This window comes from Lepisosteus oculatus, chromosome 15 (genome assembly GCF_040954835.1).
Source record: "Lepisosteus oculatus isolate fLepOcu1 chromosome 15, fLepOcu1.hap2, whole genome shotgun sequence".
Lineage (NCBI taxonomy): Eukaryota > Metazoa > Chordata > Actinopteri > Semionotiformes > Lepisosteidae > Lepisosteus > Lepisosteus oculatus.
In genome coordinates, this window is record NC_090710.1 from 20,155,741 (window position 1) to 20,170,302 (window position 14,562).

Genomic DNA, 14,562 nt, shown 5'->3' on the forward strand with positions numbered 1-14,562 from the left:
GGCGCCTGAACCTGCACAGCTCAAAGAGGGGAAGTTGGGCAGTGTTTGAGTTTTTAAAGAGCGGGCCTTTTCAGTTTTTTTTCTGACTCGGCAATGGGATACGTTATCAAGACGTTTTTGTGCTTCTTATTGATGAGTACCACCGACTGTACAATGTTCAATGAAGAACTACTGTCTCGGTGTTAGATAAACCGTAAAATCGTTTAGAGAAGATGATTGAAAGCCCCTAAATGAGGATATACTGTAGTCCATTCATTAATACCACTGATGCCATTTGTTAAATACCTATAACTGAATGAACTGAAATGGAACATATAAAGTTTAAAATAGCACATATAGCAGTGTATGCTGATTATATCAACAGCTGATTTTTCTTTTCCCTGTCAAATTATGCCCTCAGAAAAATAAATCAAAACTTTGTTGCACCAAAAACAATAGTGGGGTGGTATATTTTTGTCAAAGGTAATATAAGCCAATCGATGTAGAAGTTATTAAAAATGTGGGTCTATTAAAAGCATTACAGCTCGTCTATGACATTAGGAAATCGGTTCACTTATGATCCGGACGTGACGTCAGAAAAACAAAGATGGCAGCGCCCGTGGTAGCGTTGACGAATTCAGGACTGAGGTAGTATTTTGAATTGTGAATAAGAGTAATTACAACAGGATTTCTCCCATTTAAATTGAACCTAAGCAAGCACTGATATGTATAAACTAAAACGAAAGTTTGATGTGGTGTAGGGATTGTCTTTGTTTTCACGTAGAAAGGGTTCGATTGGAAAGTACGTTTATGTGACAACGCAACTACATAAATTAACTGGTATTTCTTTGCACTAAGAGTCCTCAAATTAAATATTGCTCTGTTTTCTTTGAAATATATAATTTACTTTAGAAATGTATGATATATGCACATGAAGTACTGCATCCCCTTACAGGCATCTTAATTTGTGGTCACAGAATAGTTTACTCGGATGCAAATAAGTTACCGATAAATAAAATAAGATTTTGTTATAAAAAGGAAATGGAGCAATTATTTGGTTACACAGGCGAAGGGTAGTGTGTTCCTAAGTGTATGTGTAAATAACCACTTATTCTCCTTTACAGCCATAAACAGCGTAGAGCCGCACTAAAGAAAGAGAGACGGAAAAAAAAGCGCCAAGCCTTGGCGAAACTGAGGGATTCAGGTATCGCTTACTATGTTGTGTTTAATAATAAATGGTGTGTTTGCAAACAGTTATATTTTAGGCATTTGGTGTTTGCTACAAAATTGTAAGGTTAAGTTTTCTGAATATGTATTTCTTTTTTTCTAAAGAAGAAAAAATTGCAACTCCTTTTGCATTTTTAGAAGTAGGAGAAGAAGAGGAAGCAGAGAATGAGACTTTACCAGATCAGGATGACGAAGAGGAGGAAAAGAGGGCTGAAGAAGAAAGGTTCGTCTCCCTAGTCCCATCTCAGCAGCTACACATAAAGACGCTGCTCTTTGTCTAGATATTAAGCCAAACTCATCACGTTCCTCAGCTTTTTCCATTTGATTGATGTTCCTGGAGATGGAGATGTGTATGTTCTGTCTTACCTCACCTTTGCTGGATCGACTTCCTTTCTTTTAAAATAAGACAGTGTAGCCAAATGCTGTTGTAATGCTTACCTGGCTTAATAGTTAATAGTTATAAAGCCTACCTGGTTTAATATACATTGAATTGATGCTGTCACTGTAATGTTATCAAGAGGTTTTCACTTCCTGGTTATCACCTCACACCACCTAGAGAAGGCGGTAAATATGTGGTCTCTTATATTTATATTCTATTAATAATCAAGAGTGAAAATTATTTTCCTCTTTGCTGTTTAGGCAACGTCTGCACTTGGAGTGGTTGGAGAGAGAGAGGATTGCTCAGGAGGAGTTCAGGCTGAATGAGGAGAGGGAGGAAGCAATAAGAAGGAAAAAGGAGGAAGAGGAGGTAAATTCAACAAAACACAATGTACAGACAGACTTTGGAGAGGAATTAAGACTTCATGACAGTATGTTTAAAGAAAATATACCCAGAACTCTTCCCCTGTTGTACACTGTTATGAAGTCTTTAAAACTATCTTAAACCTTATATGGTGAAATAGAACTAATGCTAAGTGACCAGCATGTATATTATTTACTTTTAATCGGAAAATTAGATCAGAAGAAGCATATCATATTATCCTTGTATGGTTTTAGAAAAAAAGTGTATGGATATTGATTAAATATTTTGGGTGTCTTTTTGACTAAATGATCATTCAGAACATAATGTAATACCCTTGGCTGACCATAACTGTGGCACAAACACTCAGTCACTTGATTAGAAAGTTGATTGGGCATAGATGTTTTTGGTATTTAATCTATTAAATGTCAAACCTATTGAATATCAAGAAAAAAACAAAAGATCAATAACCTAAATTAACTTGTCAGCCAAAATGAACTTGTTGGATGATAAATTTAGCAAGGTTTTGTGTGGATCACCCCGATGTGACTCAGATATGCAGTAATATATGCAAATTGTTCACAGCAGACCAGTCAATGTGGTCCAAATGTAATGGCTTGGGCAGAAGTGTCTAGTTGTTACAAGATCCTACTACATCCTGACTATGTCACTGCATCGGTCAGGTCCTGAGACCTCACTTGCTGACCCTTCTGCTGAAGAAATTGAAATATATCATGACTGTTCAATGAAATGTCAGTATATTTGCCACAGAAGAAATAAATATTTTCTGCTAACTTTGTGAACTTGCAGCACTCAGTACATGCATGAGTTACAGATTGCAGCTGGAGGATAATAGATAGCCATTATGGCAGTTAATCTCTTTGCCCAAGGATATCCGAGAGTCACCTTCTCTAAACTCCTTCAAATCCAGACTCAAAACCTTCTTCTTCAGAAAAGCCTTTACTTAACTGGTTCCATTCTTAACCCCTCTGCTCTTCTTAGTACCACTTCCACGGTCTCCTCTATTGTTATTGTTGTAATTGTAATTGTGTCTTATCTTGTGAAATCTTCTTATCTATTGTTGTAGTCTTCTTATTGTTATTGTCATCCTGTAAAGCGCTGATACTTGTGTAAGTAACACCTTTCATTATAAATGTGTTCTTTCTGTTTTTATTAGCTTATGGACCTTTCTAAACTTTTTTGGATTTAAAGTGACTTTGTTTTATTCTTGTTGCAGAGAAGAATAAAGGAGGAATGGGAGGAGCAGCAGAGGAAAGAGCAGGAAGAGAGAGAGCAGAAGCAGCAGGAGAAGAGAGAAAGAGAGGTGATTCCTGCTCTTGGAGGATAGCTAAAGAGCAGCATATCCTAACTGTTTCTGTTAGTTCACACATCACATCACTTTCAGTAACTACTTATCCAATTCAGGGTCACAGTGGCCCAGAGCCTGTCCCGGGAAGCACTGGGCATGATACACCCTGGATGGGACGCTAGACCATTGCAGTGCACACACACTTACACTGGGGCCAATTATAAAGAAGACAATTAACCTGTTGGCATGTTTTTGGGCGATGGTAACTGGAGTACCCAGAGTAACCCATGAGCACACTGGGAGAACATGCAGGCTCCACACGGATGGCAATCCAGGGCTCCAGTGTTGCAAGGCTCAATGCTACCCACTATTCCCCTGTGCCATCCTCTCTTAGTTTAGTGATTCACTAACTCTCCACCTGATATTTTTATTAACACGTGAGTAGATCTGTTGTCATTACTGATTGGTATTTACATTTGAGTTTTAGAATGGTGTGCTGTTCTAAATTTTGAACTGGGTCTCAAGTCTGAAGGCAAGCGATTCTTTACATTATTTGTTTAGCATTTGACTTTATAAATAGAACTTGGTAATATAGTAATATTCTATAGTAATATAGAAATATAGTAATGTATGATAGAATATACGAAGACTTCATTTGAATGCCTTGCAAAACACTGTACATGACATGAAAAATATCAGAATGGCTCTCTCTGACATTTCAAAAATATTTATGTATTTTTGCTGTCTCCATAAACAAAAAATGTTAAAGCTGATTTTTTTTTAACAATCTTAAGAAAATTGTTTTATTTTTCTGGAGTAAGCTGTGTTCCATTCATTGCTGATCTTCCTTAACCAAGATAAACTCAAAGAGATACTGTACTGCAGATCACCTGCTTCCCCTGGATGAGAAAGTATCTTTTTATTTATAAAAGTTTATAATGCAATTAGGTTTTCTGCTGTTATTGTTTGGCTAAATAGACCATCATGAATTATTTTAGATTTTAAAGCTAAATATACTGATCTCAAAATAAAATGCATATGTTTATCAATATTATTCATCATAACTGTGTGGAAAAAGGTTTGCATTTGAAATGAAATACGCATTAATACCACTGTTGCAGATGCTTGCTTTGATTGAAAAGCTGAAAACCTCTCAGAAAGTTGGGCATATGCGACCATGATATGTGTCCTAAGTACTTTTTTTTTTGCTTTAATGGTTGTCTTGACTCAGACTAATTTTGACTGTTTTATTCCGTACATGTTGGAAAACTTTTAAAAATTATGAGAAATGTACTTCTCCTTTCGATAAACCTGTTTTTCAGTTTTTAATATGAAAAACGTTTGCCAACATTTTAATTTTTATATACTAAAGAACCAGAGATTTTATTTTTAACCCATTTAAAACTATAAATATATGCACAACATAGATATTTCCTTGACAGTTTCAGCACAACTAGATTTTGTGTTCAGCCCTCATTATTTCACATGTAACATGAGGTCCTTGTGAAAGCACTCTTCAGTTCGCTGAACCATGCCCAGATATATGCAATCAAGGTACTTGTACTGGGCCATTTTGGGGGGAAAAAAAGCAAAGAATTAAAAGTAATAAGAGCTTCAGACCTCAGCAGAGGAAATTAATTTGATTCCTCTTACCTATGGGGTGATACCAACTTGTTTTGTAGTATCCGTTGGGTGCTCACATTTTCAGATTTCTCCCAACGTAGCAATTCTTGAAAGGGTCTGGATCTTCACACTCTTTAAAATGTGATCCATATTCATTCTTCAAAGATATAAGCAATGGTCTGAAATTAGTTTTGTTCATCACAGAAGCCTCTAATTATCTGTCAAGCTGGGTGACAGGAACACTGCCAACATCTAATAGTGCTCATCAGTTGGCAGTAGAGTCAGATATTAAAGCGCTGTTGTTGTAATCCATAGTGCCTCCAGACATGAGCTAAATCCAGAGTTAGCTCGTGCCATGGAAGATGTAAAAGAGTAAAAGATCTTTATTGCAATAGAATTATTCGTATTTATTTTCATGTCTTTTTGTTTTTTAACGCTGCTTTAAGGTAGATATAGTTGAAAGAAACAAGACTGAGAGGCAATTGCTTAGAAGTTGTGTTCCCTGTGAAGAAAATGCCCAAAGGGAGCTGCATTTTGTGTACAGAGTTGTGAAAAATAGAATAGAGTTTTAGCATTACATCCCTCGTAACTCCAGACATGTTTGTAATATAAACACAATAAAAGGGTGAAGAAAATGTGTGATGGGGAAGATAAAGTGATAAAGTATATTAAATGGTCCAGAATGTTCGTATTTTAAATGTATTAACTCAAAGTAGATAAAGAGTTGAGTGGTCAGCTGTTGTGAAAATAAATGTTATCTGATAATAAATTCCATATATGAGAAATGTATTTTTAAAGAATCTCTTCTGTAGAGGTTGAGGGCTTTACTGCCTAATGACCAGATTGTAGTATTGATGCTACTGCCCACTGAATATGCAGTATTTAATACTTCTGTATTCCTGTGTTGGGGCATATACTTTAACTGTTGCTGTTACTGTGATGTTTGCTACATATATATTCTTAACCAAGGTTAACAGATATCTGCTAGCCCACTTCAGGGTCTTTACCAGTCCTGTGTTTGCACCATTTGTAGGAGGCTGTGCAGAAAATGCTGGATGAAGCAGAAAGTCAGGTTGGTATAATATCACCTTTGTTGCTTAATGTTAAAACCAACATTGTCTTTTATTTCTGCAAGTCTACAGTAGTCTGTTTTCAGCACATTCTTGGTTATTATCCTACCCTTAAACCATGGAGAATCCTCACTTCTGTTAAAATTTCCCTGGAGGTTGTATAACATACAATTGTAATACGGCTGTGTACTTTATCAATACAGTGTGAGCTCTAGAAATCCATAAACACTGACTTGGGAATTTTCATTTGTGATTGCGGCACAGCTAGGGAATGGTGGTACATGGGTGAACCCTGAAGCACCAGAGGACTATGGGACAGAGAAAGACAGGGAAAACTGCCCTTTCTTTCTCAAGACAGGAGCCTGCCGGTTTGGAGACAGGTACAGTGTTGCTCAGTTTCTTTTATGTTTGCTGTTGTGCCTTAAAAATGTTATCATTAGGTACAGAACTATGCATTTACAATCTGAGAAAACGAGCAGGAATTACATCCCTCATTCGCTACAATCAGGCACCATCTAAGATCGGAGAAACCAAATATATGGCCGCTTTAGGAGAATACTACCTGCATTTTGTTTTTGTTTTCTGTGCGCTAGATAGATCCACATTATTATAAAAACTGACGGTGAACATACACATTTGAGAACAGGAATTTGAATGCTTGTTCATTTTCTTACTGGTTTACCGTCTTGTCCAAAGTATTGCACCTTTTACAGCAGGGTAAAAAACACACCCGAAGAAGAAAGAAACACAGCCTAAACGTGTTTCTTTTCTTCTCTTTTCAGCATGAAATAAACCTTTACCTGTTCCTTTGCAGAGTAAAAAAAAACATATGTGAGATGAATTTGTGATTTTGAATATTTAATTAAATTGTCATCAATGTTCTCCTGACTTTTCAGTTTGTGGAGTAGTTGACATAACCACTGCAGCAGACTGATGCGGATAGCAAAGAGCAATTTGGATGCACCATCATTGAGCTATTCTGATCATGAACTAGCTGTTACACTGTTTCCAGTCTGCACGACTTGGTTAGGTAACAGTATGGAATGAAAGCACTGATGTGGCATGCTGAGCAAACACAGCTTGGCAGGAGAATGTGCATCCCAATGACAGGACTAACCATGATGCAGGATAAATCACAAATGATGGAAATACAGAAAACATAAGCTGAATCAATTTCCTGCTGTATGTTAATATCACAGTTCAGATCTGCCTGGGCATGACCTCACTATACAGATGGATCTGGTTTTTGCCCTCATTCCCTCACATGTGTAATTCAGGATACACACAAGATGAGATGAAAAGCAGTTAGAGATTCACCTTTATCGTCTTATTACCAATACAAATAGGATATAGCCTTTTCACCTGGTGTATAGTTAATTGACGGAAAATTAATAGAAAGTTTGGTGTTTTTTAGTAATATAAACTCTCCAAATGTGTTGTATTGTTTGACACAAAAATTATCTCGACACAAAGATTATCTCGACTTATAAGTCGATCAGTATGAGTCTTATTGCTTTTTGAGTTGAACTTTAGGACTGTGTAACAACACTGGTAAATTAATTAAGTCAAATCAAAGAAGGACCAATGCTATCATACATGATCTCAGCAAAACTGTCTCACTTTGATTTAAAAAAAATCAAATAAACTAACAGCCATCATACTGTTAAATCAACCCTAAACCAAAGGAAAATAACTGTTTGATTTGTGTTGTCAAGAAACAAAAATAATCTGAAGCTTGTTCAGACACTTAATGAAGTAAAATTAAGAATCAGTTTTACTTTCATTGTGCTCTTGCATTTCTTCACCTTAAACTATAACAATATGAATAATGACACTTTTCTTTATGAGTAAAGCAGGATAGTAATTTGACAAGATTGCTGTAATTAAAGAACTTTAAACCCTAAGTGTAACCATCTAAGAGATTGACTTCTAACATAACTATAATTCAAGTGACATAAAATAATTATTTAAATTGTCTGCACCTAGAAACTATGTGCTAGACCTGGGAAGTTACTGGAATGACAGACCCTCAAGAACTAAACAGGTTCTAAGTTGTCTTGATAGACCAGAAAGTGGTACTTTTCCCTCTGGACCAGAATTTCCATTCTAATGCTAGTATGACCAGGTACATTGTACTGAAGTACACCCTGTAAATAAAATGTTAAACAAATGTTCTAACTCTCTAACCATTAAAGGAACCGGGATGTTAGCACTAGTGTTCCGGCTAAATTCCATTTGTGCACATTGAATCTCTTTAAATGCCCAATTAAAGAAAAAAAAAGAGAAATGTTTTACTTCTATACCTGATAGTCTATGTACAGGGGCTGCAGGTGCATAATGAGTGCTGTGCATCACCCAGGGATTTACAGTGTTATATAAATGTTATTAAGTGTAATAAAGTATTATTATAAATGACCTACGTTCAGTCCATTTTAAAGCCATTATGCAAATTTAAGGATACAATTTGGCCTGTATACTGAAAACAGCAAGAACTAAGATATATGAACATTAGAATTCCCAAAGTATATTTATACAATTTTATTAGTATTTTAACTTACTATTTAATTGTTAATAAGTGGTAGCTCTACTTAAAGTTCCCTTTTTATTAAAACATTTCCCATGTTCTTCGCAAGTTATCATGGGACTTGGTCTAATAATAAGCATACAGTATGTGAAGGTTTTTAATTTACTGAAACGATTAGAAATTGGAACAGTAAATTGCCGAGTGCTTTGAGGGCTTTTAAAAATCAATCAAAAACATGTTTTACACAGGTGTTCTCGTAAGCACACGCACCTGACCTCCAGCACCACTATGATGATCCGGGGAATGTTCCTGACCTTCGGAATGGAACAGAGCCGCCGTGACGACTATGATACTGATGCCAGCCTGGAGTACAGTGAAGAGGAGATCTTCCAGCAGTTCCTGGAGTTCTATGAAGATGTGCTCCCTGAGTTCAAAACTGTGGGAAAGGTGGTGCAGTTCAAGGTAATTTCTCACATGCATGTACTCATGTTTAACCTTCATTCTTTTTATTAAAACACATCTGTCTGGGCCCTGAGCCTATACCTGCAACAGGCAAAATGGTATTAATTGTGAATTGACCTTTGGGCTTGAGCATTATTTTTTCTGGTCATGCATTTTTCCTACACAAACATTATTGTACATTCCCTCACTCTTAACCCATGTCCTGCCAAAAACAAGAAATGCTGTTTTGTGCAATTGCGATTTTTCTGTGCTATAGAAATAATGTTCTATCTCAAATGTGCTACTCAAGCAGGCCCCTGAGAGTAAATATGTGAAAGGATGCTGACCTGTTGAGCCAGCTGAACTTTGGCATTAGCTGATTCTGCCTGTGATTCTTCAGGCAGTGGTGCACTGTTGAGCAATAACTTCAGCTGCTGAGGATTATCGGGGCTTCCTGACTAGATGTCAGGATGCCACAGCAGGAATTATCACCATTTCTGGGGAAAGATATTCACGTTAAAGTGACATTACTTTGTTTGCAATTGCTGGTAGCGGGCAGAAAAGCTTTGAATACAGGTTTTCCAAATGTTGCATTTCTGACAGAAGAAAAGTATGCAGTAACCCACAAATGGGGAAACTCCCTCACCAGTTGCTTGGTCACATAAGTCAAAAGATTTTTTTATTTTTCTATATATGATACGAGGGAGGATTTATTATAATGAAGAGCATCTTAATAAATAGTAGGCAATTAAATTGTGCAATTTCTTTACATAACTGTCGCCTGAGACATTGGCTATACTAGGTAATTCTCAAGGAGATTCCAATCACTCCTCCAGACAATGCTGTTACTGTAAAGTTCTGTGGATATTACCAAATTACAAATGACAGAGTGTGTTTTAGTGGCAGACTATGCATGATCCACATTTCTTTTGATCCTGCTTCCAGGTTAGTAAGGAATAAAAAAGAATTGACAGTCCTAACCTGGAATGTATTTATAACTGCACAAAAGTGCATCTCTTCATTACATAATGCATTTTTACATGTTTTTATGTATTTTTATTAGTCTGGTTCTATTGCCCATGGCTACTGCTGGTTTTACTGGGAGCAAACCTGACATATGAATCTATTTGAACCAAACTCAAGGGACAGACAAGTCAGACAAAAAGAATAGTTAGTCAGACAAGACTGTTTTAAACCTTGGAAGAAACTGGAATACCCACAGTAGTAAATCCACATGAATTCATGGAGGAATGGGGGAGTTGATATGAAAACACCACACACATAGGCACGCCTAGCTGGAGTCTGACTCCCTGGAGCTTACTGCCATGTCACCATGCTGATGAGATTGTGAGAGTAAGAAAAATGTTGTCAGTAGAATCTGCAGACTGAAAAAAACTCGATTTGAAGCTTTCTGTTAAAGGGGAACTGCAGTCCCAATTTCTCAAAGATTATTAAATATCGGTAACAAAATAAGTTAATTGACATTATAGAAAAAAGGTAAAAAATTCGAACTAAGCGCAAAATCGTGAACATTTATGAAAGTACTGTAAGTTGCCACGTTGTCACAAACCCGTATTCGAGTTCCCTCGAATTGTGACGTGATGCGGCCTTTCCTGCTCACAAGTCACTGTTATTACTAATGCAATGTGATGTACAGGCTAACAAAAAATAGGCTGTGCAGCAGACATTTCACCACAGAAATGTTCCATGTGATCTGCATGCAGAGTTAAGTAGTATTTGTCGACAGCCATCTCAAAAAAGAAAGTATTTCTGTTGGATTAAAAGAGATGCTTTCACCATCCTGCTTTTTTACAATAGGCCATAAATAGTGTAGCAGTTCTCATTTAAGTTGTAACATAATATTAATATTAATTCTTATAATACTTTGACAGTCTTATACTATTCAAACCCTTATTGGACAGGACTAACACATGATCAAGACGTGCTCAATTGTGATCTGGTTTGTTACAGGTAAGCTGCAATTTTGAGCCACACCTGAGAGGAAATGTGTATGTCCAATATGAAAAGTAAGTTATTTTTTTAAGTTGGATTTATGAATCAGTTTTGAAGCACAGGAAATAAAAGGCATTGTGGCTTCTATTAGTACACATTTTTATAGTTTAGACTTTAAATGGAGGAAATGTGAGACATTTAATGAGTACATAAAATTGACACTTATTTTAAAAAGCTGCATCAACCTGTATAAAGTTAGATTAACATTTAGCTTTAAGTGTTGAATTCTTAGTCTGAATGCCTTGCTACCCTTCATAGTTCATATTAGTCTCGATATTGTTTCTCAGTGTAAACCCCCTGGTGCTTTATAGCCAAGTCTGTGATGTGCGTGGGCTGATGGAGTACTGCCTGTCAACGGTCTGTGCTGTGGTTTGCCTGCAGGGAGGAGGAGTGCAATGAGGCCTTCAAGCTGTTTAATGGCCGCTGGTATGCAGGAAAACAGCTGCAGTGCGAGTTCTCCCCAGTGACCCGGTGGAAGACGGCACTGTGTGGTAAGCAGGGCGAGAAAAACAAAAGTGCTAATCTTTTCTTTTCAAGTATACTTGTCATATTTAGAACATTCTGAGAATGGTTCAAGAAAAGAAGCACATTCAAATGCAAAACAAACTTTTTAAAATTCTTTTTATTTGGGGGGGTGTGTGGGTAGAGTACATTGACATTGCTGACCGGTTTTCTGAAGAGGTTAAGTTCTTTTCTGAAGAGATAGCTCGGGTTTCTGCAGCTCTTCTGAAATTATTTGGCCTTTTCTGGCTTTAATTTTGCTTTATTATTATTATGCATTGCAATGTCACGTGACAAGTGATTACAAATTACATATATGCGTATTTGGGAAATAATAATAAGTCCTTCTTGCTTGCTCATTTAGTTGCATCTCTGAGCCATATTTGTGAATGATTGTTCTTATTTGTCAACAGGGCTTTTCAATAAGCACAAGTGCCCCAGGGGCAAGCACTGCAACTTCCTTCATGTGTACAAGAATCCCAACAGCGAGTTCTGGGAGGCAGACCGAGATTTCAACGTGTCCCCCGACAGGGGTGGCCAGTTCAGCTGGCGGCTGTCGGAGCACAGGGATTGGAGCAGACGCCAGCGCAGCTACAGCCCCGAGAGCACGCACAGGCGCAACGGGGAATCGGACAGGCACTGGAGCAGTTACAGAAGCAGGAGCAGGGAGAGGAGGAGACGGCAGCGGTCCAGGAGCCCGGCTGGGGCGAGGAGGTCCAGAAGCAGGAAGCGACGCTCGTCTCGCAGCAGGGAGAGGCACAGGTCAAAGGGCAGGAGCGCGTCCAGGTCCCGGAGTCGAGGCAGAGAGAGGAGGAGGGGGAGGGGGCCTTCCCCAAGGTCCTCGGGGAGAAGGCCGAGGTCCAGGAGTCGCAGCGGGGAGAGGAGGGCAAAGAAGAGCCGGAGCGGCAGCCCCGGACGGCCAGGCGGCGGGAGCACCAGGTGCTCGAGGAGCAAGAGCCCCCGCCACAAACGCACCAAGAAGAGTAAGAAAAAGAAAAGCAAAAAGAAGAAGAGTAAGAGGAGAAGCAGTTCCCCAAGTGCGAGTCCATCACCAGGTTCAAAGAAATCCTCAGAAGATGAGGGGGGTACAAACCTGGCCCTCACTCCTCAGCACATACACCGCGATAGGGCCACCACCCCCGTCTCCACAGACGACGCCTCCGCTGCCCAGAGTCCACAGGCGGGCCAGTGTGCAGGCTCAGACCTCGGCGTGCCAGAGAGGGACAGAGGGGAAGGGGCAGAGATTTCCGAAAAGCTAAAAATGAAGAATCTGTAGTACAAAGTTACCAGTCTGCAGTTGGTTTTTTAGTTCACACGGTATACACAGCAGAAAGTTTACTGCCTGGAACAGGTACGGGCAGGTGTTTGCACCCAGCAGGAGGTCCTAGAAGCAAACATTCTGCAAGCACATTCCCAGATCTTGTGGTTTAATAAGCTACTGCATTTGGTAGCAGAAAAATATTTTATGTCTAGAATTAAAAGAACAAAAAAATGCAATTGTCTAAATTAATTCGAACATAAAGGTTACCAACTATTTGAACAATCTGGTTTGGTTAAATACATTATGGCCCTTTCACCTTTCTCTGTAGGCCGCCTGTTAATGTGGTGTCTCTTGCTGCTGAGTTAACTGTACAGAAGACAAAGTGGGAGTGTGGTCTGTACGTTTCAGTCACTACCCAGCTCTACAAATAAGGACTTCCTAAGCAATCTCAAAAGTCAGTATTGCTCTGATGTTTAGTTGACGCCCAAACTCCGTCATCTGTATAGAGGAAGTGTTTTCTTTCATAAAACACGTTTCTGTATAAACAAAATTGTGTGATATGTAAATAAATGTTACTTTTTTTACCTTTTTTAGTCCTTTGGTTGTTATACTTTTGATATACCTGAAGTTTTCCAAGACTAGCATACACTTTGGTTAAACATCCACAAAACTAGGATAAATTATGGTTGTTAAAAACATCTCCAACCTAGATATGGAATACCCCCTTACATCCTTTGTTTTGCATACAGGCAGGTACATTCCAGTATTTTGGATGTATTTCAGATCTTCTGATGGTTACGATACATTTTTTTTCTTTTCTTGGTGAGTTTGCATTAAACTATCATCTACCTTTGGTGTGACTTCTTAAAAGTCTTCTGTTGGCAAAATGAAGTGTCCTGTTTCTTCACACTTTTTCCAGGAATGTAGTCTTCAATTTCAGTTGTACAAAGCTACCACTCCGCAGGAGGTTTTCAGTTTACCCAGTGGGAAGCGGATTGCCTGGAACATGAATGGGTAGGGTTTTGCACCCAGCTGTAGGTTCTGTACTGTTTCTAAAAACAGTGAAACCAACCACGAGCGGCCTTTCTTTTGCATAACTGTAAATGCTCCCAACTATTTTGTAGCCATTATAACAAAGTTTAAGGCTTCCTCCTGAATGAGGGCTAAGCTGATTTGGAGGGTTTTGGTATTGGAGATCTTCAATCCACAATGTCAGTAATCACTCCTTTTTTCATTATCTCACTCCTTTGCTGTTATTTTTACTTTTAAGGTATTTTTAGCCATCCTATATATTTCATTAGCACTTCGTACCTTAGTGGCGATTTGAGGGCACAGCCAATGTCCACTGCACATTCACCCAGTTTACTACATTACATCGAATTTTCAGCATAATGCCGACACGTTTCCGTGGATGTAAGCATAGCACTAGTGCAGTTCATACTTCTTTATTGTTAAGGGACTGCAAAGATACGACACTATGTAGTTGAAGTAACAGGCAGTCAGCCTGAGACTACAAAGGTCATAGAAACTTTGCTGAACATACTGAGTACACAAGCTGAAGATTTAATGGGAGGACTCACGACTTTATGTATGCATGGGGATTTTTTTATGTCGCGTTCCTCCATTCATCAAACGACATAAGTGAGGCAATGTCGAAGGGGGACCGCCTATAATAGTATAAATCCCAAATCCTTGTTTCGCAGCCCTTCTTAGTGTGGCCATATTGCAATGACACATGATCCGTTATAAAATGCATTTATTCAATAAGAAGCCGTTCCAGATTAATACAAAGAGGCTGAAAACAAGTACTGTACGTTATCACACCAGCTGTGTGGTTATCGGAACATCACGGATACTTGAAGTGACATGTCAGCT

At 38.4% G+C, this 14,562-nt stretch overlaps 1 protein-coding gene across 2 annotated transcripts; it reads left to right on the forward strand.

Annotated features, from left to right (window-relative positions):
• The first annotated feature begins 523 nt into the window (after positions 1-523).
• zrsr2 (zinc finger (CCCH type), RNA-binding motif and serine/arginine rich 2) lies at positions 524-13,276 on the forward strand. 2 transcript variants are annotated; one of them, XM_015363764.2, is made up of 11 exons: positions 524-627; positions 1,104-1,183; positions 1,312-1,429; positions 1,846-1,954; positions 3,183-3,269; positions 5,911-5,949; positions 6,212-6,327; positions 8,720-8,933; positions 10,884-10,939; positions 11,307-11,416; positions 11,840-13,276. In XM_015363764.2, the coding sequence occupies exons 1-11, from the start codon at positions 587-589 to the stop codon at positions 12,700-12,702; spliced, it is 1,833 nt and encodes a 610-aa protein (XP_015219250.2). In that variant the 5' UTR covers positions 524-586; the 3' UTR covers positions 12,703-13,276. The 2 variants fall into 2 exon arrangements, with proteins under 2 accessions (XP_015219250.2, XP_015219251.2); XM_015363765.2 differs by having other exon boundaries at positions 1,345-1,429.
• Positions 13,277-14,562: the final 1,286 nt, after the last annotated feature.